The sequence below is a fragment of the Sturnira hondurensis genome, unplaced genomic scaffold, assembly GCF_014824575.4.
Source record: "Sturnira hondurensis isolate 20B ecotype Veracruz unplaced genomic scaffold, ASM1482457v3 Scaffold0022908, whole genome shotgun sequence".
Taxonomy (NCBI): Eukaryota; Metazoa; Chordata; class Mammalia; order Chiroptera; family Phyllostomidae; genus Sturnira; species Sturnira hondurensis.
Window position 1 is genome coordinate 4,907,379 of NW_028095539.1, and position 23,589 is coordinate 4,930,967.

The 23,589-nt window shown below is 57.9% G+C and overlaps 1 protein-coding gene across 1 annotated transcript; it reads left to right on the forward strand.

Annotated features, from left to right (window-relative positions):
* The first annotated feature begins 355 nt into the window (after window positions 1-355).
* Window positions 356-21,767, forward strand: MIGA2 (mitoguardin 2). Its single transcript, XM_037036420.1, has 16 exons — window positions 356-410; window positions 2,941-3,180; window positions 3,993-4,203; window positions 5,256-5,368; window positions 6,311-6,428; window positions 7,059-7,195; window positions 11,362-11,479; window positions 12,590-12,690; window positions 13,260-13,375; window positions 14,210-14,282; window positions 14,446-14,532; window positions 16,781-16,879; window positions 17,166-17,300; window positions 18,040-18,093; window positions 18,847-18,963; window positions 19,257-21,767. Exons 2-16 carry the CDS (start codon window positions 3,085-3,087, stop codon window positions 19,461-19,463), a joined length of 1,782 nt encoding a protein of 593 aa, XP_036892315.1. The 5' UTR covers window positions 356-410; window positions 2,941-3,084; the 3' UTR covers window positions 19,464-21,767.
* Window positions 21,768-23,589: the final 1,822 nt, after the last annotated feature.

Here is a 23,589-nt window from a genome sequence, read left to right on the forward strand (position 1 = left end):
TGCAGGAAGGATTTGCTGTGGGGCCTCAAAGAGGTAGGAGAGCCAAACACGGGGGTTCCGATTGCCGCGGCTTCCTTCATCAAAGCCCCTTCAAAACCTCATGGATTTTCCTCAGCCCCTTTAAGAGCAGCTCCGCCTCACTCAACCAGCCCCCGGGTGGATGTAATCTCTCTGGCCAATCACAGGAGAGAAAAGGTCGCTTTCGGGCCTCAACCGCACTTAGAGGGCGGGGCAGAGGAAGAGTTTAGATTAAATTGGTCATGTGACACACCCCCTCGGAGCCGCGGGGAACCGTTCAGAGACACTCATTGGCCAAAGTGGGAGTTGGCCACGCCCCCGAGCGACCCACGGGTTGGTTGCGCGGACGCCGGGGAAGGAGACGCTGCCCTTCCGCAGCTATGGGATCTCGGGTGAGTGGCGGCTGGGGCTGAGCCCGTGGGACGGTCGGGCGGGCCCGGGACCGAGGCTTGCGGCGGGCGGGAGCCGGGCCTGCGCGGGGGACTGGGTAGGGGCGTCGGTGTCCGGGCTGAGCCGGACTAGGAGCGCCCTGGTTGGAATGAGCAGGTATCTGGTCCTGGGCGGCGCGAGAGGTGGAACGAAAGGTACCGGGTCAGCTAGGAGATGCCCAGGCCTGGAACGTTATGGGGATCAGAGCAGGCCTGGGGAAGTACCCGGGATGGAAAGAGCAGGTGCGCCGGCCGTGGGTGGCGGCAGTCGGCACGTGAGGGACTCCCAAGGATATTCCCGGGGTCGGGGCAAGCGATGAAGGCTGCTCTAGGAGATGTCTGGGGTGGAGTGAGCAGATTCTGAAGGTGGGAATATTGCTGGGGCCCCGTGTGGTAGTGCCCAGTTCCCGGCTGGAATGAACTAGACTGGGCAAAGTTCAAGGGAGTGCCTGGGTTGGGGTCGTTGCTGAGGTTACGGCGGAAAGGAGGACTGTAAAGGCCAGAGTCCTTAATGGGATCGTCCAGGGCAAGGGAGGAGGTGACATCCAGTAACATCCCCACTCTCAGGTGGCGAATGTGGGCATCCAGCCTGAGGGTGTAAGTGCCACGGTTTGGGTGGAAGGAGTAGGTTCCCGCCCAAGGTTACAGGGTGAGAGAGGTGACTGCCCAGGTGGGGGGGATGGCATTAGAAGTGTCCGTGGGGTGGGGACATTGCCATAGGCTTATCATTATGGAGGCCTCTCTCCAGGTGGTGCCCGGGGTGGAATAGGGCACGTCTGTCCGGATCTGGACCCGTCCCTAGTAGGTGTTGGCGCCTTGTAACTGGTGCTCTTTCCCTCAAGTTGGGGCAGCAGAGGCTGCTCTTGACTTGCCTGCGGACACACGCCAGGCCCCTCAGCCCTGTCTCACCCCTGGAGCATGTGTTCAGGCTCATCTTTACTGCTCCACGTGAGCTTCTTACTCGGGGACCCAGGGGTCCTTCGGGTGCAGCGTGGAGGGAGAGGTGGCCGTGTAGCAGGCAGCTCCGGGGAGACCCGTAGCCTTGGGATCCCCTAGAACTGAGGCCACATTCCAGGCTGGCTATTTCCTCAGTGACCTCAGTTGGTTCACTTACCTCTTGGAGCGTCAGTTTCCTTGATGTATACAGTGGTGGTTGTGAGAGTTCTGTGAGTGACTAGACTCACAGCCCTCTGTGGAGAGCTGGTCGCACTCCTGGCCTGGAGTAAGTGCTCCAGAAACAGCGCCGGAGACGGGGAAGGGGGTACCTTAGATGTTAACCCTGGCCCTGGCCACTGGCAGTCACACAGCTCAGTTTGCAGCCTCCTGACGGGGTGTCTTGACACAACAGTTTCCCCACCCTTGACACAACAGTTTCCTCAGCTCCAGAATGTTCTGCCAATGCCCCACCCCCACACACAGGGCCCAGCCCTAGGGCCAGACTGATAGCATCCTCCTTCCGTCCCACTCACTGGGGATAAGCTGTTTCTTGTGCCGGTCCAGTGACTTTGGCCACCATCCCGAGTAGACAGACATGGCCTGGCCTGGCCTGGCCTGCGTGCTCCTTCTGTTGAGCTCCCCGGAGACCTTGAAGGCATCCTGGGTGTTGGTGCTGGTGGTGGCGGCTGAAGAGCACCCTGCAGGACCCTGGGGACAGGCTGTCCGCGGTTGAGCCACTTCTTCGAAGCCTTGGAATGGGCAGCAGGCGACCCCCGCAGGGTCTCAGGGGCCTTTCCCAGGGGAAGGGTGTCCTCAAAGCCTGTGGTTCCTCTGGGGCTTGCCACTTCTCGCTCCCCGTCCTATTAAGCGAAAGGGTTGTGCCGAGCACGGAGCCCGAGGTCCCAGAGACCTGGGTCCAAGTTCTGACTCTTACCTCCTACCAGCTGTGTAACTTGGCAGATAGCCTCCCTGAGCCTCGGTTTCCCCATTGGAAATTGGCAAGGGTGGGCGGGGCAGGCAGAGAGCCTATACTTCACGTAATTATAATCATTCAGTGACATAATGTATCATTCAGTGACATAATGTACGTGAAGAACTCAGCAGGAAATAGACACAATGTGTAGGGGCCATTATTATCTGAGGAAATACCCTGCTGTTTTGATAACGCAGGCCACAGGAAGTAAAACATTCTTGGCTTTGTGGGAGGTGAAAAAACTGGAATGATTCTCAGTCAGGGCCAGACCCTTTAGAGGCCTGAGGTTTGTGCTTAGGAAAAAAAGGCCATCGTGTTTGAGAGGGACCTATCCATCTCTCAGTCCCCAGGTCTGCCCTTGGGCCAGCGTGCCAGAGGCACTGTCTTCTGCTCCCGGGGCTCATGGCGGGCAGGGGTCCACGGGGCATTTGGCTGCCTCCCTGCTGGTGGACGCAGAAGGCTGGTTCTAGGCCTGGCATTCCAAATGGAGGCCATGCTCCCGCCTCACGCCCCGGGCACTCTCGCGTGCATTTCTCCGCTCCCGTGCACATGTCCTTGTGTCTGACTTTGTTTTCTGCCTCTCAGCTCTGCGGAGAGACCCTCTGGTATGCGCAAGCGTGTTTTCCCCAGCTGTGGATGGTGACTGGGACCCAGCCAGCAACCAGCTGAAGACATTCTCCTTGGGAACACTCAGCCCCAGGGGCTCTTGCCCGGGGCGTTGTTCCTGCCATGGCGTTCCGAAGGACGGAGGGCATGTCTGTGATCCAGGCCCTGGCCATGACAGTGGCTGAGATCCCTGTGTTCCTGTACACGACGTTTGGGCAGGTAGAGGTTGGCTGGGTTGCGGTCCTGCCCTTTAACCACTCTGGACCCGGAAACACTGAGCCACTCAGCGTTAGGAAAGCTGGGCCCTTGTTATTTTGGTCCAGGGGTCTAGGGTCTCTTCTTTGCGTGGAATATGAAGGACTGGGATGGGGGTCTGGGGTGCCTACCTGGTCTTTGCCATCCTCAAATGCCTGTGCCGACCAGGCCTCTTGATACTTTCAAAGGCTCTGCCCAGTGGGATGCGGCCCAAGGAGGCGGCTCCCAGGCCAGCAGGCAGAGAGTGGGGGCGGGGCAGGCATGTGTGCAGGCAGGATAGCTGGACAGACTGAATGTCTTCGTCTTCCGGAAGTTATCAAAAAGTGGAGCTGGCGGGCTGGGTTTGTTTTCTGTTTCTCTGTCACCTTGAGCATGTGTCTTAACCGGTGTGAGCCTTGGATGCCTCACCTGGAGGAGGACGGGCACTCAGACAGGAAGTGCAGGTGGAGGCCTAGTGCAGCGGCCAGAGCACAGGCGCTCAGTCACTTCAGCGTTAGAATCGTGGCCGGTGTTTGTGGCGCTGGCTGGACCCCAGATGCAGTCTCCTTGGGGTCATCATTTTGCCAACCCCAGCCCTCTCTCTGCACCTCTGTGGTCCACATTTTAGAGGAGCTAGCCAGGTCCCCCTCTTGAGGTGGCCGCCTCTTACTTTCTGGTGAGCAGATAGCCCCCAGGTGCCCGAGGTGTTCCCGGTTCGTTTGTGCTCCCGGGGTGGCCCTGCCTGCCTGGGGCTCTCCCGCGGAGATGTGACTGGCTGTCTCCCTCTTCTCCTACAGTCTGCGTTCTCGCAGCTGCGGTTGACACCAGGCCTGCGGAAGGTCCTTTTTGCCACGGCCCTGGGGACCGTGGCCTTGGCCCTGGCCGCCCACCAGCTGAAGAGGCGAAGGCGGAGGAAGAAGCAGGTCGGCCCTGAGGTGGGAGGCGAGCATCTGGGCACCGTGCCCCTCCCCATCCTCATGGCCAGGAAGGTCCCATCGGTAAAGAAAGGTAGGTGTGCGGTGGGGGGCAAGGGCTGCCCAGGGTCAAGTCCCAGCTGGGCCCAGTTAACTGTGGGCTAGTGACATCCTGTCTACAAGTTCCTGTCATCTGGGAAGTGGTGTTGACAGTAGAACCTCCTGCCTTGCATCCTCGTAAGAATTTGGTGGGCGATGCGGCCCAGCACGTGTCCAGTAGGTGGCGGTGGTTCTCATCATCCAGGGCCCTTGGGAGCACCTGAGTCCTTGTGTGAAACTGAGTTTCCATTGTGAATGATCATCACAAAAGGGAAGTTTTAGCTTCACAACAGTAAACAAGAAGTTTCTAGGTTTGTCCAGAACAGCACCTGAGAATTGCTGATTCTCTGGGTTTCCACTTTGCATCAACCCCTGGGAAACCTGGAGGGGCTTTAGCACGAGCCTCTTGCTTGCCCCCCCCCCATATACTCGCCCCGCCCCCCATGTCTGGTTTCACCTGATTTTCCTTTCTTTACTTCTCTCACTTAAAAAAAAGTTTTTGGTGTGTCTTACAAAAGTTGTTGCCTTGAATCCTTTTTGGAAGGAGGAGAATTCCTAATCAGTCAGTCAACCAGCAGCACAGGGCAACTTGAGGAAGAAGGAGGCTAGGGAGGCCCTAGCCAGGTAGTTCGGTGGGTTGGAGTGTCGTCCCAACAACGCCAGTGTTGTGGGTTTGGTACCTGGTTGGGGCACGTGCAGGGTTCCACCTGTGAGTGCATGGGTGGGTGGAGCAGCAGGTCAGGGTTTCTCTTTCTCCTTTCCTCTCTCTAAAATCAATTTAATAAAAAATAAATTAAAAAAAAAGAAGGCGGGAAGTAGCTGGACCTCAGGCCCTGTGCCAGTGACCGAGATATGGCAGCGAGTGGCACTGGCCTAATGCCTTTCTGTTAAGTGCCCGGCTCAGGGAGCCCTGCCACCACCCTGACTGCGGAGGTCAGGACAGGTTCCAGATGCGGAGAAGTGGGCAGCTTGGAAGGGGGACCGGCCCAGCCTGCACAAAGGCTGGGTGGGAAGCCTGCGCGACCCCTACTCTCCTGTTCCTCACAGGCTACTCCAGCCGGAGGGTGCAGAGCCCCAGCAGCAAGAGCAACGACACCCTGAGCGGCATCTCCTCCATCGAGCCCAGCAAGCACTCGGGCTCCTCCCACAGCTTGGCCTCGGTGAGGGCGGGGGCGGGGGAGAGGGGCCCGGCCAGGGCCTCAGGGCTCTGTCCCTTGCTGTCAGGTTGGGTTCAGTCTCTGCTCTCAGGGGGCTTGTGGACTGGTGGGAAGACGGGAGTAGAGATTTTATGCAGTCGTTTGTGCATTTGTTCGTTCATGCACACGTTCAGTCACTCACCAGCATCCGTCCAGTAGGCTGTGAGGTGGTCACCGAGTGCCAGTCATTGGTGAGGAAAGCGGGGGTCGCTGCAGAAGAGAAGCTTATGGCCTCTCAGGGAAAACTTATCTGTGAATGTTCGTTCATTTGTTTGTTCGTTCATTCATTCGTTAGATGTTGAGCAAGCATCTGCTTCATGCCAGGGACTCTGCCAGGTGCTGAGGATGCAGAGATCAATAACTGAGAGAGGCTATTTCCTCTGGGGAGTGACTTTGGTTCATTCACTCCTCTAGTCATTCATTCATTCACTCGTTCAGTCAGCACCAAGCCCCAGCTCAGAGCTGGGCCTGCAGGCAAGTAAGAGCTGGCTCTTGTCTTGGAGGAACCCACAGCCTGTCAGGGCAGGTGGCTGCTCACGCAGGAGAGCAGTGCGGGTGACATTGGGCCCTGGCCAACCCACACGTGCTGGCTGCTTCCTCGTCTTCCTAGTCTGACTGGTAGTGGAGCCCCAGAGCAGGGGGTGGGCCCCGGGCGGGTTTGGTACGAGGCTGCAGGATCCTGGGTTGGATGTTGGCTCCAGCAGTTTCTGTGAGGGGTACTCAGGTGCATGGAGTTGGTGGACCAGGTCTTGCTGAGGATGTGACCTCTGTACTCAGGCCGGCTCCAGGTGTGTCTGGAGAGAGTAGGTGTGGCACACGGTCAGGCAGTGGGGGAGCCTCAGGTCCTACAGGGTCTGGAAAGGCCTCACCCCTCTCTTTTGGGTCTTTGCACCGCCTGGTGCCCAGATGGTGGTAGTGAACTCATCCAGCCCCACGGCTGCGTGCTCGGGACCATGGGATGCCAGGAGGGTGGAGGAGTCTGTGACCACCAGCGACGGCAACGCCGAGAGTCTCTACATGCAAGGTACAGGCCAGGTGGGGGCCTTGGGCTCTCCCAGGGTGGGTGGCGGGAAATGGCTTCCCAGGACACTTCTCCACCTGCTGCTTTGTACCTGTACCCTCTCCCCCTCCCCCTCCCCATGCCCAAACCCCCATTCAGTGGTTTCCATCCACCTCTGGACAGGGAACAGCTGCTAGGAACAAATCTGATCAGAATGAAGGGCCTGTAAACCGATCAAAAAACTGATCAGGGCCCTGGCTGGGTGGCCAAGTGCGGTGAAGCATGCCCTGCACACACAAAGGTGGTGGGTTGGATTCCCGGGCAGGGCACGTGCCTGGGTTGCAGGTTTGATCCCCAGTAAGGGCCTGTGCGAGAGGCAGCTGATCATGTTTCTCTTTCTCCCTCCCCCCTTCTTCCCTCTCCCCTTCCCCTTCTTCCCTCCCCGTCCCCTCGTCTTCCCTCCCCTTCCCTGCCCTTCCCTCCCTTCTCTTTCCCTAAAACCAATAAACACATCCTTGGGTGAGAATTTGTTAAAAAAGGTCATCAGGACCCAGCCCACAAAGTCCTGCCATTTTTGTCCTTCGGGGCCCTCTCAAGGGGCATGGGGCGGAGCGGCTCTCCCTCCGCCGGGGGCCTGACCCTCCCTTCTCTCAGGCATGGAGCTGTTCGAGGAGGCTCTGCAGAAATGGGAGCAGGCGCTGAGCGTGGGGCAGCGGGGGGACAACGGCAGCACCCCCACACCGGGGGACAGCCTCCGGAACCCTGAGACCGCTTCAGAGGCACTGTCCGAGGTAGGTGGTCCTCACCCCTGGCCATGGACCGGCCACTCCTCCCCTTGGGCGGGAGGTTTCCCCTTGGGCGAGTATGTTGGTTCCACCAAGTAAAACATTCACGCAATGGGCTGAGCGCGCGTGCCTGGCATGTGGTAATTACACAGGAAATCACAGCGATGCTCACCCTGACCCCAGCCACACGTTTCTGTGGGACTAGGGCAGGTAGCCTGTGTGCATAGGAGATTGCATGACACCACCTCTGTCTTTTCTTTGTACTTTTTTGGGGACATCGTCTAAGTTTTCTATAATGAACCTTTATTTCAACATCAGGAATGAAAAAGTGAAAGAGCTAAAATAAAGCATTTTTGTGAAAAGCACAGCAAATGCGTGTCCTGGGATGGATGGTCATTGAGGCATTGCTCTGTAATAGCTGAGAAACTGGAAACTCTCTAATTGCCCAGCAGCAGGGGTCTGGAGCTCTATGCAGACATTAAAAGGCCGAGGGACATTCCGCGGGCTGACAGGATGCTGTCTGCACAGTGCGTCAAGGGGTAACAGCAGGATGCAGCGTGTGTGTAGTCGTGTGGCCATGGGTGTGTTGTGAAGACACAGCCACTCGCCTGTGCATCTCTCGGTAGCTGCTAGTGTGCGTGTGTCTTCTCACTTTCCTCCGACATGCGCAGGACACTGTCCGAAGTGGTCTGCGAGGGGAGGGGCTGCGGGGCAAGGTGCAAAATGGCGTTCCTGGTGCCTTCCTGTCCTTTTCAGGACCTTTCTTTACTGCTTGACTTCTCTCACTTTGCACACTTGCCTGTGGGTGGGGTTTGGGGAAGTGGTGGGGCTGTGGGCTTTTTCTGTCTTAGAAACGAAAGGCCCTAGCCAGGTGGCTCTGTTGGCTAGTGTCGTCCCGAAAGGACAGGTGGTGGGTTTGATCCCTGCTCGGAGCGCGTACTAGGATCAACCAGGGATCAACATAAATCGGTGCAAGAGCGAATCGGTGTTTCTCTCCACCTCCTTCCTCTCTGTAAAATGAATACATAAAAATGGAAAACAAAAACAAAGCCCTACGAGCTCCTGGGCTCTCCTGGAGTGAGGTCAAATGGGGGGCATCTCTTTGGGATGCCAGTGTGACAGTGTCTGGCTAGTCGGTTGTGGGTCCCCCGGAGATGGGGACGCCTTCGGTTGTGATGGCGGAGGGCGGTTAGTCCAGGGCATGGTTGCACAGGAAGAGGTGTGTTTATTGCCGGTACTGCGTCTTTTCTTTTTAACGATTTTGTTTATTTACTTTTAGAGAGGAGAAGAGAGGGAGAGGGAGAGAAACATCCATCAGTTGCCTCCTGCGCACCCCCAACAGGGGACCGAGCCCACAACTCAAGTGTGTGTTCTGACCAGGAATCGAACTGGCAACCTTGCTATTCGCAGGATCAGGTCCAACCCACTGAGCCACACCAGTCAGGGCTAATACTGCATCTTAACGTTACAGCACTTTCATTGTTTTCCTTATTGCGAAAACAATGAAATAGTCCTGACAAAATGGTGAGAACTACGGAAGTAGAAAGGAGTGGGGGGAATAGAGCTCAGGCTGTGATCTGTGTGACGTGGACAGAGGCCTCAATGAGAGCTGGTGCCCCTGGTGAGACAGCAGGGCCTGCTCTCTGAGCCTGGCCCATAGTAGTTGCTCAATAAATGGTCTTCAATGTCGGTATGACTGACACCCAGAACCGATCATCCAGGCGGAACCGCGTAGTATCTTTGTAGGCATTTTTCTGTGTGAACATTTTTTAATAAGGCTATTGAAATACAATCCTCCTACCATAAAATTCACCAGTTTAAGTTGTAGACTTCAGTGGCTTTCAGCGCATTCATAGCATCGTAGGGATATACCACACGGTCGCAACTGCAGGGCATTTCATTGCCTGGAAAAGCTCCCGTGTTCCTAGCAGTCAGCGCCCCCAGTCCTCCTGCGGCGTCCCCCCATCCCTGGGCAACCACTGGTCCACTCTGTCTCTGTGGCTTGGCCTGTTCTGGGTGTTCCTTCAGATTACACGGCATGCGGCCTTTCATGCCTGGCTCCTTTCACATAGCGGTGCTTTCGAGGTGAGCTCTGCTTGTAACGTACGTAGGTCACTGCTTCGTCTCTGTTTATCACAGGCTGATGCTCTGCTGTGCGGAGAGACCACGTTTCATTTGTCCATCCACTGCTAGGTGGGCATTTGTGTGCTTTCCATTTTGTGGCTTTTACGAACAACGCTGCCGTGGATGTTTGTGTATCCGCTTCCACATAAACGTCTATTTTGAATTCTCTCGGGAATGTACTCAGGAGCGGAACGGCTCTGTCAAATGGGGACTCTGTTGGACATGTTGAGACACAGCCAGGCTGTTTCCAAGGCAGCCGCACCAGTCCGCGGGCTCACCAGCAGCGGACGAGGCTCTGACTCCCCACATCCTCGCCAACACTTGTTACTGTCTGACTTTCTGATTCCAGCCGTCTTCGTGAGTGTGAAGTGGTATCTCATTGTGGTTTTGGTTTGCATTTCCCTGATAGCTAACGATGTTGAGCAGCTTTTCCCCTGTTTATTGTCCATTTGTGTATCTTATTTGGAGAAATCTGTACTCAGATCCTTTGCTTTTAAGTCAGTTATTTGTGTTTTTGCTCACAAGTGTGAGAGTCTTGTGGGTGGTCTAGATGCCAGTCTGTTGTCAGAGAGATGATTTGCAAACACCCCTCTGATTTGGTGGGTGGTCTTTTCACTTTCTCAGTGGTGACCTTGAAGCACAAAAGTCTTTTAATTACGATGAAATTCAGTATCTCTATTTTTCTCTTTTGTCACTGGTGCTTCTGATGTCATAGCTAAGAAGCCATTCCCTAACGCAAGGTCACGTCACAGAGGCAGAGCCGGCAGATGTCAGCCAAAGCTACGGGTCTCGAGCCACGTGGAGCAGGGTCTGGCCCTGTGGTGGAGCTGAGCAAAGCGGCCCGTGGGTCTGGGGTCCTCGGGCCTGGGCTCACATCCTGGCTCTTCCAGGCTCTCGACAGCGGGCTGGGCCACTGAACCGCTTTGAGATTTCTCTGTGAAGTGGGGTCATAGTAATGCCTGCCTTTGAGGGAGACCAGGTGCCTGGTCCAGGGTGGGCGCTCCGTGAAAGGCAGCTGTTCACGTCATCACGTCCCCGCTGAGGTCTTCCAGCTTTTTCTCCCCAGTGGCCTCAGGCCCAAGTCAGCCCCTGTCTGCTCCCCAGGGTCTGGTTACATGCAAGCGCAGGACCTGGCAGCCTCTGTGGAAATAGAGCGGGGCCTGCCGGGCCCGGCCTCTTGGCCCAGAAGAGCCTGGGGTCCGAGGAGCAGGGGCCCCTTCTTCCCTGTGCCCTGGCCAGGAGGGGAGAGGCAGTGAGGAGGTCACTGGGGCCACAGGCTGCCAGTCTCGGGCACTGTGCCTGCTCGGGTGCTGAGCCTTCCCAGGCGCTGTGCCTTCCCACGCGCTGCCCACAGCTCTTTCTGGGCTCCCAACCGCTCTCCCAGAACAGTGGTAGCGGGTGCAGCGAGTGTTCCCGTGGCTAACGCTCACTGGCTTGTCCCTTGCATGCTTTCTCTAGGGTCCCAGGAAGTAGGCACTCCTCACTCAGCTGACAGATAGGGAAACTGAGGAAACTGAGGCTCAGAACGGGGATGATTTTTGCTCCAGGTCACACAGCTTGGAACTGGTGGGCCAAGCAAGGTCTGTACCCCGGGCGGCTCAGGTCAGGATGCACTGCCGGTAGGGAGCCACACGTCTCGCTGAAAGGTGTCTAGAGGCCACGTCAAAAAGCAAAAGGAAACAGATGAGTTCATTTCAGTAACCACGGTAGCTGATGTAAGCTAGTGTATCCAGAATGCCGTCATTTCAACAGGTAGTCCGCACAGACAGTGGCCCAGATTGAGTGTGTATTTGTGCGTTTGGTGCCAAGTGTTTGCGACCCGGTGTGTATTTATGCTCCTGGCACATCTCAGTCGCAGCCGACCGCCTGTCAGGAGCCCGCTGGCCACATTGGGCTCCTGTGTTGGGCAGCCCCAGGACTCGCACTGCAGGGCCTCAGAGCCTGCTCCTCTCCCTGCAGGGGCTGGGCCCCCCATTCTTGGTGAGGGGAGGGGCCGTCGGCATGGGAGCTTGGAGGGCCTGGGTTGACGGCCACCCTTTCAACCACAGCCGGAATCGCAGCGGAGGGAGTTTGCAGAGAAGCTGGAGTCCCTGCTGCACCGAGCCTACCACCTGCAGGAGGAGTTTGGGCCCGCCTTCCCGTCCGATAGCGTTCTGCTGGACCTGGGTGAGCCGGGCCCCTCTCGGGCTGCACTGGGGTGGGTGCAGGGTGGGGGTGGGGAGGCAGCGAGAGAGCCGGAGCATGAGAGCTGGCTCCCTCAGTGCATTAAGCAAACCAGAATCCCCAGGGCCCTCAGGCCACCTCTGATCTAGTGCACAGATGGGGAACCAGAGGTTCCAAGAGATTGTGCCCTTGGGAGTAGGCCTTGGGCTTATTCAGGCCTTTGGTTTGAGTCTTTTCCTGGGTGGGTGGAAGGGATGGCTCCCAGGGTTAGCCCAGCTAGAGCTGGCCGCAGGGCCAAGAACCTGCGCCCGCCATTACCCTGTCCCTCTGGGCAGAAGGGGCGTGGCATCAGTGGGAGGTGAAGTTATGCAGCCAACAGCCAATGTCGTCCTAGTGGCTGCTGGGTGCCAAACCCAGCACAGTGAATTTGACAGCCCCCAGAGCCTGCCCGTGTGTGCCGTCAGCACCGAGGGAAACGGTGGGCTCCTGAGTGTCTGGCTTCTTCACTCTACCCATGGCGACACAGGCCCAGCACTGGCTGGTCAGGGCCATGTGCTTTCCCACCGCCCCGCCCTGAGTGTCTTCCCCTGTCCCAGGTCCCACTTCCTCCAGCCTCCCACGTGGCAGAGAAGGCCGGTGGGGCTACCAGGGGGTGAACTCTGCTGATCAGTTTCCCGGGCCTTTCCAAGGTGCCCACGAAGGTCCAGGCCCCCTCAGCCCTCGGGTGGGTGAGGATGAGAACACCAAGTGAGTGGCCTGTGGGCCCCCACAAGCCCTTCGGTATCGATAGCCAAGTTTCGGTTTGTCAGAGAGGGGAAGCAACCTGTCTGGGGCCACACAGCACACTGGGGCCTGCCTCTGAGGAGCTCGGGGCCACCAGGAGTCAGGGTGCAGCTGTGTGGCCGTAGGCTGGTCCCCTCGGCAGCCTCATTTCCACGCCTAGCTGTGCCCCCCACCGGGTTATCTCAGGGTCTATGGTGAGGGGCCCTGGGTCCTCACCCACACGTGCTCAGTGTCCTCCGCTGGGGCCCAGCGTCCTGGGCACTGAGTGTGTGCATCCTGCCAGGGAACTCGGGAGTCTCGGCTCAGCCCTCCTCTCCCCACTCTTTGCAGAGCGGACCCTCATGCTGCCCCTGACTGAGGGCTCGCTGTGCCTGCGGGCAGACGATGAGGACAGCCTGACCTCGGAGGACTCCTTCTTCTCTGCCACCGAGGTGATACGGGGAGGCGGATGGACACAGGGGTGGGTGGAATGGAGGCCTGGCCTCTGTGTGACCCTGGGTGACTGTGGTCGTGGGAAAGCGCAGCCGTTTGCTCCGATGCAAGCAGAATTTGGCAGTCACCAGTGCTGCTCCCTGGGGGCTCCATGAAGTTTCTGGGGACCAGGAGGCCTGAGAACCCAGGGCTCGTAGGTCCTGGGGGTGAGGACAGGGCTCTCTGCCCCCAACAGCTCCGGCCCATGCTGACCTCTCCCTTCTCTCTGCCACGTGCCCGATGCTTGGTGGTAGTCCCCTGCCATGGCCTGTGTGTCAGCTCCTGCTGTCCTGGCCTGCAGTGGGAGGACATGGGCTCAGGTTCCTTCAGGAAGAGTCCCTGGAGACGGGGACATGAGGGCCAGAGATGGACTTGAACCCAGGCCTCTGCCTCTTAGACCAGTGCTCCTTCAGACATCCCTTCTGAGAGGTTGGCCCCTCAGGTATCTGCTGGGCATGGGCGCTCAGCCCCCGGATGCTGTTGACATGGGCTTTGACGTGCCCTCCCTCTTCCTCTGCCCCCTCCCCAGCTCTTTGAGTCCCTGCAGGCTGGTGATTACCTGGTCCCACTCTCCAGGCCTGCTGCCGCCTATGAGGAGGCCCTGCAGCTGGTGAAGGAGGGGAAGGTGCTCTGTCGGACCCTCAGGTGAGTGCAGGGCAATTGGAGCAGGTGGGGCAGGTGCCGGCCCCCTGGGAGGAGGCCAGAGAAACCAGCAGTCTTTGGTGAGGACTCGGCTGGGCCAGGCTCACCAAGGCCTGTGATTGGCTGGCACCCGCTCCTGCCCCACTGAGGAGGGCCTGGGATGGCTTCGAGCATTGAGACAGGCATGTCTGGAATTAACAATGACAAATTAATACAATTAATAAACTAACACTATTTCGTGCTTGTTCTGAGTTCTCAGAGGGACCTAGCCATGGAAACTCAGTGGGCCTCGTTCCTTGGCCCTGTGTCCTGATACAACCCTTTCTGTGGTATATTTAGATTTCCTAATTCATTTTAAATTAATTTTTCTGTACGACATGAAAATCATAACTTTTGGGCATGGGTCCAAATTTAAGATCTGTGTGTTTCACGGACTGAAATAGTTGAAAGCTCCAGTCGAAGCCCTGGTGATCTGGCTAAAGGGCAGCCAGACCCAGCTGGGTGGCAGCCCCCTGCCCTGGCGTTCTGCCCATGGGGAGCCATTGGCCATTTCTGTCCTTAGCTAATTGGGGCTGAAAAGAGGCCAAGGTCAGCCCAACTCCCAGTGACTAGACCTGCTGGCTGTACCCAGGCTTATTGAGGCTGACGTGTCCTCAGAGAGCATCCAGTCAGCCTCTTTCTTTGGTTTGGGGGAGACCAAGGCGCACAGTGGGGCAGACACTTGCCTTAGGTCACATTGCCAGGCCAAGGCAGGGCCACCTGGGGCCCTACCCAGAACCCCATGGGGGCTTCACTGGATGGGGCCCAAGTGGCGTGACTGACTGTGGTTCCCCGCAGGACGGAGCTGCTGGGCTGCTACAGTGACCAGGACTTTCTGGCCAAGCTGCATTGTGTGAGGCAGGCGTTCAAGGTCGGTGTGGGGTGAGGCTCCTGGGAGGGTGGCGTCGGGCCGGGCAGGCAGGTCTCAGTGAGTGGGTGGGTCGCCTGCTCAGCACATTGGACCTCGCTCTTCTTGGCTGTGGGGGACTGTAGCCCGTGGCTCACTCTGCCCCGCCCCTGCCCCCGTCCCTCAGGGCCTTCTGGAAGACCAGAGTAACCAGCTTTTCTTCGGGGAGGTCGGCCGGCAGATGGTGACGGGCCTGATGACGAAGGCTGAGAAGGTAGTTGTTGGGGGCTCTTCTCTCAGGTTTTCTTACCCCCTCGGCTTCTTCTGTTTCAGTTTTTAACTTTTATTTCGTTATATGAAGAGAAATGAAAAGCCCTACCTGAGATCAAGCAGGGCCACTTTGACTTTATTCTATAGGAGGGCTAGGAAAGGCTTGGAGCTTTTTCCTGTGCTAATTTTTAAAAATGTGCATCTGTATTGCTTCTTATTCCTGATTGCAGTGCAGTACAGTTCTACAGAATTCACCATGAAATGCAAACCCCAGGGAGTCTCCCTGAACCCACCAGCCAGGGGAAACCATGACCCGTCTGTCCTGCCCACTTTCGTGGACTTTATCCCTTGAACTTGTTATTTAATTTCCAAGGCTCGGGCTGTGCCCATGGCTTCTGTGCAGCCTTGCTGTGCTGTGTGTGAGTGTGTCTCGTTCATGTGTCCCCCAGTGACGTTGACCAGTTGTGTTGCTTCCTCGTGGGTGGCTGCCTGTGGCTTGTCCAGTCCTTCTGGGGATGGGCGTTTGGCCTGGGCCTTGTGTTTCAGGGGCGTGGACACCACTGTCACAACCAGTCCCTGCAGTTCTCTCTGTGGGGTGAGGCTGGCTGTGGGACAGCACCGTAGCAACCCTGGGCGCCGGCATTGAAAGGGCTGGCGGACGGGCAGGCCGATGTGCCCTCCCAAACCCCTTAACAGCTTAGGTCCTCATCAGCAGTGTGCGGTGCGTCTCCTTACATCCTGGCCAGTGCTGGGTGTTAACAGTCTTTTTAATCTTTGTTTTATTCACGCTTGGTGTTTCTTTCATCATTAGTCATCGATTTCCGTGTCCGTTGGTCACCTGCGTCTCTTTTCTTTGATGGGTCTGAATAAAGCTCTTGAAGGTGCCTTTTCCCCCTCAGTCCTTCTCCTCACATGCCAGAGCAATGGTTCCAAAACCCACCCGTGACCTCGTCCCCCACGCTGCTGCTGCTCTCGGTGTCAATGGCAGGCTTCCTACGGTGGCCTGCCGCGTTGCGCACTTTGCCCTGTGCAGACAGCCGGTCCTTGGCTTCTGGTCCATGCCGACTTTCTCCCTGACTGGGGCCTTTGCCTGCGCCGGTTCCTCCGTGCCTGGCCCACTCTCTCTCTGTCCTTTGTTTGTTAACGTCTTTGTGAGGTGGGCTTGGGAGAGTGTAAAGGTGCATCTGTGGGGTTAGCGAGAGAAGAGAGGGACCCCTGTGCATCCGGCACCTCGGCTCGGAAGTGCAGTGATACTGGTGTCTGGAAGCTCCCCACCCCCCTCGCGCTCCTCTTCCTTGGTCACCTGTCTTCTAAGTCCCCACCAGGCAGCTCTTTCCCTAGGATGTCTTCACCTGGCTCTTCCCATTGAGGGCCCAGCATGGCCCCTCACTCCACATCCCACTCATGGGCTGTCGATCTCGCCCAGTGAGCTCCATCCCCGTCCTGTTCCTGTTGTGAACACCATTCCGGTGCCGCCTCTGCCTGGGATCTGTAAACGGCGTCAACCTGTCCATGCTCTTTGGTGTCAGCTCCACCCTGCCTGGCTCTTGGACACATCCTTGATGTCTTGAAACCTCAGTATTCTTGTCTGTAAAGTGGGTATAATACCAGGGTGTCCCTCTTAGGGCGGTACAAACTAGGTGCGTTGATCCACATTAGATTAGTCCCAGCACGTACTAGCTTCCCATGTCCATAAGTGCCCACCTGCGCCTGCAGGTCATGCTTCAGCCGAGCTCCGTGGTGCCAGAAAGCAAGGGGCCTGCCTGTGTGCCCACAGCTCCTGCACCATTCACTGCCGAGGTCCAGGCACCAGGCCGACTGTGTTACGTGCACGAGCTTATCGGCTCCCCCGGGAAAGCCCTGCAAGTGTGGAGCTGTAGCTTCTCCCATTTCACCAGCGAGGCTCGAGGTCGTAGCAGTTTTGCTCTCTGGCTGCCTGACTCAGCCTCACACCTCACCCATCCTTTCAAAGTGAGCTCCTGCCATAGGGTGTGTGCTCCCCCTGGAAGACGGCGGGTGCTCAGTAATGGGCTGGTGTGAGACGCCGCTGGGCACCTGCCGTTGGATCTGTTCTGGAGACGCCTGGGTCTTCACAGAGGCACGTTGAGGTGGGCAGGGGACCCTCCTTGCCTCTTTTCCTCCATGGCTGCTGCTCGGCGATTGGCCCTGGCCCTGCCTTGGCACGTCTGCCATCACGGGCCAGCCCGTCCCCACAGATCTGGTCTAGATGGGTCTGGGGCCTCTCCCCACAGAGCCCCAAAGGCTTCCTGGAGAGCTACGAGGAAATGCTGAACTACGCCCTGCGCCCGGAGACCTGGGCTACCACTCGGCTGGAGCTGGAGGGCCGAGGGGTGAGTCAGTTTGTGCTTAGCACCCGAGACCCTGAACAGGGGTGGGGACCGCTCTTGCTGAGCTCTGCCTTGATTCTGAGGGGCTCAAGTGGTTCCATCACTGCCATAAGCCCCGAGTTTCTGGCCTGCCCCAGGCCCAGGCCATGAGAGAGATGGCCCCAGCTGCACCTGGGCACAGAGCAGAGATGCGTCTGTGGCCCTGCGCGCCCTTGCCCCCTCGGGCCTCCGGCCCCCCAGCTCCCCTCTGGACCATGGTCCTGGCCGTAGAGCAGCCTGCCTCTCACAGGTGGTGTGCATGAGCTTCTTTGACATCGTGCTGGACTTCATCCTAATGGACGCCTTCGAGGACCTGGAGAACCCCCCGTCCTCAGTGCTCGCCGTCCTGAGGAACCGCTGGCTGTCGGACAGCTTCAAGGAGACGGTGGGTAGCGGCCCCTACTCCCAACACGCACTCTCAGGAACCCACGTGTTGGCCTGGACCCTGATTCCCTCCATCCTTGGCTGTGGGTACTGAGGCTGGGCTCCCCCGCACCAGTCAGCGGCCGCCCCTCTGGCCCAGCTCCCAGCTCATCTGCCTTAGAAGAGCCCTGTCGCAGGGACCCTGTCACTCTCCCCGGCAACATGGTAAAGCTAGTGGCCTGTGCATTGTCTTCCCCTGCAATGGTTTCACTCACTTAATTCTGCTCATTCTGTGCTGGCGTTCATGCTATTCAATTTTAATGCGTTATACTAAGTTAAAATATGGAAGAGGAATAGCAGGAGAGCCCTGTGCTCAGGGCCCCTGCTGGGCACGTGTGCCACTCAGGAAGCTCAGGTGGGTGGCAGGGGCTGGTCTTCACAGGCAGTTTCCGGGTGGTCGCTGTGCATCCCACACCCCCTGGATGGGATGAGGTGCCAGCTCACGGCCCTTTTAGAAATCAGGAAATGGAGGCCTCGAGATGTTCGGTGGCTGCTCCCAGGGCCCCCGGGGGCTGGCATTAGCGTCAAGCTTCAGGTTTAGTTGTATCTGCTTCGTAATTGAGGGGAGGGAGGTGGCAGAGCTCAGGCACAAGCCCCATCTTCCTGCTGGGACCGAGGGCTTGGTGCCAGGCTGGGCAATGGGCAGGGGCTGTGGCCCAGCCTACTACTCTGGCACCCAGTGGGTCCCATCTTTCATTTAGGCCCTGGCCACTGCTTGCTGGTCCGTCCTCAAAGCCAAGAGGAGGCTGCTGATGGTGAGTGACCTGACAGGGCCCTTGGTGAGTTCTGTGGGGTGCTCTGGGGGTAGCACCCACTCAGTTGCCCCCCCATTCGGGTCATGCTGGCCCCTAGCTGGGGCAGGACAGGGCAGGATGGGCAGAAGAATGGGGCAGGTGCAGGAAGGCCTTGCTGAGCCCTCACTCAGGCTTGGCTATACCTTTTGGTCTCTGTTATAGCACTGGCCACCTGTCCTCCAGTGCCCTCCCCTGGCCAAGAGCACCTTCACCTCACCCTGCAAGGCCCAGCAGAGTAGGACACTGGGGAATGCTGAGGGAATCAGAAGAGGGAAAGGGCATCCTTGGAGGGAGGAAGGGCACAGACAGAGGCATCTGGGTGGAGGCAGGACACCTGGGAGTAGGCAGTGGCCCTGCCCGCCACTGGGCTGCAGTTACTGCACCCCCAGGCGATGCCGGCTGCACTGTCGGGCCTGCGGTCCTTTGTGCCTCTCTGCCAGCCAGGCTCTGCTGCACAGCTGATACCAGCTGTTGCCACCACATACCGGGCACTTCCTGTGCCGAGCCCTCCCCAGCCCTGCCCCCACCCCCCTGCCCCGGCAGCCCTCATGGCAGCCCCAAGGTCCCCCTGATTCTGTAGAGGTGAGAACGTGGTCTTCCCTAGTTGCTTGTCCGGGGTCAACCAGGGAGGATGTGAATGCCCCAGGTCTCCCTCTAAAGCCCAGCTCTGAAGAGGACGCCAGGGTCCCGACCTCAGCCTTGTTGCCCCAACAGGTGCCTGATGGCTTCATCTCCCATTTCTACTCCGTATCGGAGCATGTTAGCCCAGTCTTGGCCTTCGGCTTCCTTGGGCCCAAGCCCCAGCTGGCCGAGGTCTGTGCTTTCTTCAAGGTAAGTGGGGAGTGTGGTGGCTGCTGCCCCTGCTGGGGCCCTGCCTGCCATGGCCCCTGGAATCAGAGCCCTGGAAGGTACCAGGAGTGGAATGAGAGCCTGGCCTGTTCCCCCCACTCCCAAAAGGGCCCCTGGGCACCTGCAGAGAGCACTTGCTGCTCCTTCCACGGAGAGCCTGGCCGGGGCGGGGGCGGGGGGCGGTCTGAGGAAGCCCAGGAGAGCTTTGGGGGTCTGGAGGCCGTTGGTGGAAGGCAGGGGCGCCAGCCTAGGCCTCACACCAGCCCTGCCCCCAGGACCAGATCGTGCGGTACCTGCGGGACATGTTCGACCTGGACAACGTGCGCTACACCTCGGTACCGGCGCTGGCTCACGACATCCTGCAGCTGTCCCGGCGCCGCAGCGAGATCCTGCTCGGCTACCTGGGGACGTCGGTGACCAGCAGCGTTGGCCTGAATGGTGTGCTACCCCGAGACAACGGTCTTCTGGAAGAGCTGCAGTAATGGCCGGAGCAGGCTGGGGAGGGGTGGCTGCCGGAGCCTTGTCCACATGGGTGATGGCAGAGAAGGTGTCTCCTTCGTCCTTCGGGTTGGCACCGGGGCCTGCCTTCTATGGCTGTCGGCAGCGGCAGAGCCCTGGCTGTGGTGACCATGGGCAGTTGCCCCTGACCTTTCCCTGCTCCCATCACCTGGGAATCCCTAAGGCCTGGGGGCAGACTTCCTTTGGAGAGGGATGGAGCCCCTAGAGGCCCCATTGACTGCCCGTGGCTGTCCCTGGGGAAGCAGAGGCTGGACCAGCGGCCAGTGGGGCTGTGGGAGAAAAAGGTAGAGAGAGAGGAAGGTGTTGCGAGGAGAATTGGGGCAGGCAGAGCTGGGGTGCCCTGGGTGTGGGACCCCCAAGAGCTCCCCCCACCCAGGGCTACCGACACATGAGCTGGAAGGGTGATGGAGAAGGGTGGGCACGGCAGGGCCCTGTGGTCAAGTTTGCTGGTGTCTTCACCAGCAGGAACCTAGGCTGAAAGTTTCAGAATCCAGGGGCATGGCTGGCCATCCACAATGACCACGCTGCCGCACTAGAGTTTGCAGCTTGGGGGGTGGGGGGTCTCAGACTGGGAGAGTAGGACGTGGGCACCTAGGGAGCAACATGCTTGGAGCATCAGGAGGGGGACAGGGCGGGGCCTGCCGCCTTGTGCTCACATCTGGGCAGGGAGCGGGTCCTGAACAGATCCAAGCACCAGACCAGGACACTGTCCTCTGACACTCCTTCTGCCTGCCAAAGCCTGTCATTTCTGGTCGCACTTCTGCCACCACCAAAGACAGGAGGTGGGGCTGGTCCTCCCGCCCCGCCCCGCCCCTACCCACCTCCTTCGGGGAGCCCCAGACTCCCTGGGTGGTGCCAGGCATAGAGCTGGAGGTTCTGACCCAGCCCATCACCTATGCTGCCATTGGCGGTGGCCTGAGGAGCCAGGGGCCCAGGGACCACACTGGGGGCAGTTGGGGTGTGCAGAGCTGGGCCAGCTCACACCCTCCCTAGGACAAGAAACTGCACGGCACCTAGCCTTCAGCCGGATGTGCAAGTGCTCTCCAGTCAGGCAGCGGTGTGGGGCCCGCCTCCCTGCTGGCCTTCAGAGGGAGGTGGTCAGCACGTGTTCCCACGTCATCTGTCCCCACTTTCTCTCCGCCCTGCAGACTCACTTCTGTTGGGGTGTTGTCACCTGAGCTGGGATGTTTTATTTATTGCCTTAACACTTTATTTTGAGGTTCTGCCCCTGTCCAGGTTGAAAGGCATGCAAGAGAAATACCCTTCTCCGGATTTGGGGGACCGGCTCCCTTCTCCCCTGAATGGCAAAGGGGCCCCAAGGGGGGTGATCTTGCCCATTTAGTTCCAGAGGGAGGGGAGATGGGGGAGGGAGATGTTGGCCATGGTCTGCCCTCGGCGAGCCCGCTTTCCTCCTAGAATCTGCCCCCCACATGCCCGCATCTGCCCCCGCTGTCCCGTACTCCCAAGACTGGGGGGCTGCTGCACACTGACCTCGGTCTGGCTCCGAACCCAGCAGCTTCCTGGGAGGGGAGGCCGGGGTGGTGCTCCTCCACCCCAACATTCCGTTCATTTGCACTTAACCTGCGCTGTGAATGTAATCTCAGGCCTGGGCCCGGCCCACGCTGATTTGCTCCCAAATCACACAGAGGTGGCATTTTCATTTTGTCTGTTTACACATCCATGCACTGCCCCTGGCACTCGGTCTGTCGCGGCTTCCGACTTTTGTACAGTGGAGCATCTGTGCATCAACTTTGTCGAATAAACAATTTAAGGGATTTCTCTCCAAGTTGCTGTGCCTCTGGGTGCACATGTGGCCCTTTACTCCCTGGGCCAGGGCTGGGGACCCGGTTTGGGGTGCAGTTGGTAGGGGTTCCAGGAGGGCAAGGGTCAAGGGAAGCCTGGTGGAGGCTGCGAGTCCTGGCGCCACTAAGCCTGGCAGGGTCCACACGTCCGCAGGCCGGAAGGGCTCGTGATGGGGGAGGAGGAGTGGCCAGTGAAGTGCTTGGGGGCACAGATGTGGGTGGGCAGCCTGGGTATGGACTAGCTCAGGCAGATCTTGGTGCGGGGGGCTCCTCCTGAGCCCGTGCCCACATCTGCAGGATTCGGGTGTTGGAGGAGACCAGGAGTGCAGTCACTCACTGCCTGAGCTGGTGAGAGCCAGGGGCGGGGCTGGGACAGGTGGGAGCAACAGGTGGGAGCCCACCTGACCTTCAGCTGTGTTCACAGGCCGTCACCACAAAGCTTCATTTGAAGGGTGCTTAAAAAAAGGAAGAAAAAAACTTGGGACATGTTCAAAGGTACTGAAAAGTTAAAAAGAAAACCATGTAAAGCCTACCCATAAAATCAACACGTCGTCAGTAATTAACATCTTGCCATTTCTTTTAAAAATATGATTTAGAGAAGTTTCAGACATGTTTCTGAACAAGCAGTTTCTGAACAAACAAAACAGATCTTAAAGATAAGGTGGTTCTCTGGCACGACCCAAATACTGTAATTATGCCTCGAAAATGTGTCAGTCATCCTCTGGTATCTGCTGGGACTCAGAAAAGAAGTTTCCGATCGACTAACGGACTCAAGTTCCACCTGAAAAGGAGAATGTGTGACTCCCTTTGCCAGTTTTAGAGACGTTGGCTGATACGGTTGCCTCCGATGCCGGCAAGTGGGTTGGTTTGACTGAAACAGCTTTGTTAAGGTATCTGGATGCCGTAAAGTGATTCGTTCGAATGCTTTTCCTCAGTAATTTTACGGAGTGCAGCTGTTGCCACAGCACTCATTCTCACCTGCACAGGAAGCCCCTTGCGCCCATCTGCAGTGAGCCCCCCAGCCCCCAGGCCGCTGCTTTCTTGGTTTGCCTTTTAGACATTTCTGCAAATGGAATCCTGCCGTGGGTGGTCTTCATGCTTGGCTTCGAATGACGTTTTGTGGTTTGTCCGTTTTATGGCATGTACCAATTAATTTCTCTGTTGCTGACTAGCATTCCACAATGCAGTGAGTTTTTCCGTTTTTCGAATACTGCTGTAAACTTGCGGTTTTTTATGTGATATGGGCAGTTATAATCTCTTTTCTGGTGCTCAAATGGCCGCAAATTTGGCCAGTGATAACCCATTTGAGCTGCCTCCTGGGTCCTCTGGACACCCCCGCCTCGTCCCCATCAGTCTCTGAGCACTCACTCCCTTTCTAGAGTAACATGATGTCCCTGCCCAGCCCCGGAGACCAGAGCTGGGAAGGCCCTGAGGGAACCCTGGCCCACTTCTGTGGCAGACAGGGGACTGCTTAGGAATCCAAACACAGAGATTCCCGAGGTGAACGAAGAAACCTCTAATTTAGAGGGCAGCGGCTGACACAGTTTGGGCAAATAGGCCCAGGGAGCGAAAGTGTTGGAGTGCAAAGCACTGTTAGACCTTGCACCATTGATTTCAGGGCTGCCCCGTCTGACCTCTGCCAGAGGAGAGGCCACAGGGCAAGGCCGGTCCTACTTGGGACAGCTGGGGACTCTGGAAAAGCCTGGTTCTTGGGGCTTGTCCGAGGACGCCTAGGGAGCAGGCCGGTGACTTCCACAGGCTCCTGTGGGTCCTGTGCAGCATTCACACCCACACTGCCGAGCCCCTGGTCCACATGCCCCGTCTGACTTGTCACTTCCACCATCTCATGGTCTCATGGGACCCTGCAGTGGCTCCTCGGCACGTCCCTGTCAGAAATGCATCCGTAAGTTCCCCAAAGATACGCACACTGCTAGATACCTAGCAGTGCTGTTTGTAACACCCCACACCTGGACACACCCCAGATGCCCATTAAAAGTCAAATGTGAGCCCTGGCTGGTGTGGTTCCTTGGACTGGATGCTGTCCTGATGACTGAAAGGTCGTCGGTTCCATTCCCAGCCAGCGCATGTGCCTGGGTTGCGGGCCAGGTCCCCACTTGGGGGCATGCGAGAGGCAACTGATCCATGGATCTTCTTGCGCATCAAGGTTTCTCTCCCTCTTTTTCCCTCCCTCTCCTTCTCTCTCAAAATAAATGAGTAAAATCTTCAAAGAAAAAGTCAAATGGAAAATAAACTGGTGAACTCAATACCACACGGCGTTGAGAGAACA

Bases quoted from the DNA above. Each gene is read 5' to 3' on its own strand.
- MIGA2 (XM_037036420.1), top strand. From the start codon at position 3,085: ATGGCGTTCCGAAGGACGGAGGGCATGTCTGTGATCCAGGCCCTGGCC. The intron at 14,533-16,780 runs GTAGTTGTTGGG...CTCTCCCCACAG, and splicing joins TGATGACGAAGGCTGAGAAG to AGCCCCAAAGGCTTCCTGGA. The intron at 18,094-18,846 runs GTGAGTGACCTG...TTGCCCCAACAG, and splicing joins CCAAGAGGAGGCTGCTGATG to GTGCCTGATGGCTTCATCTC.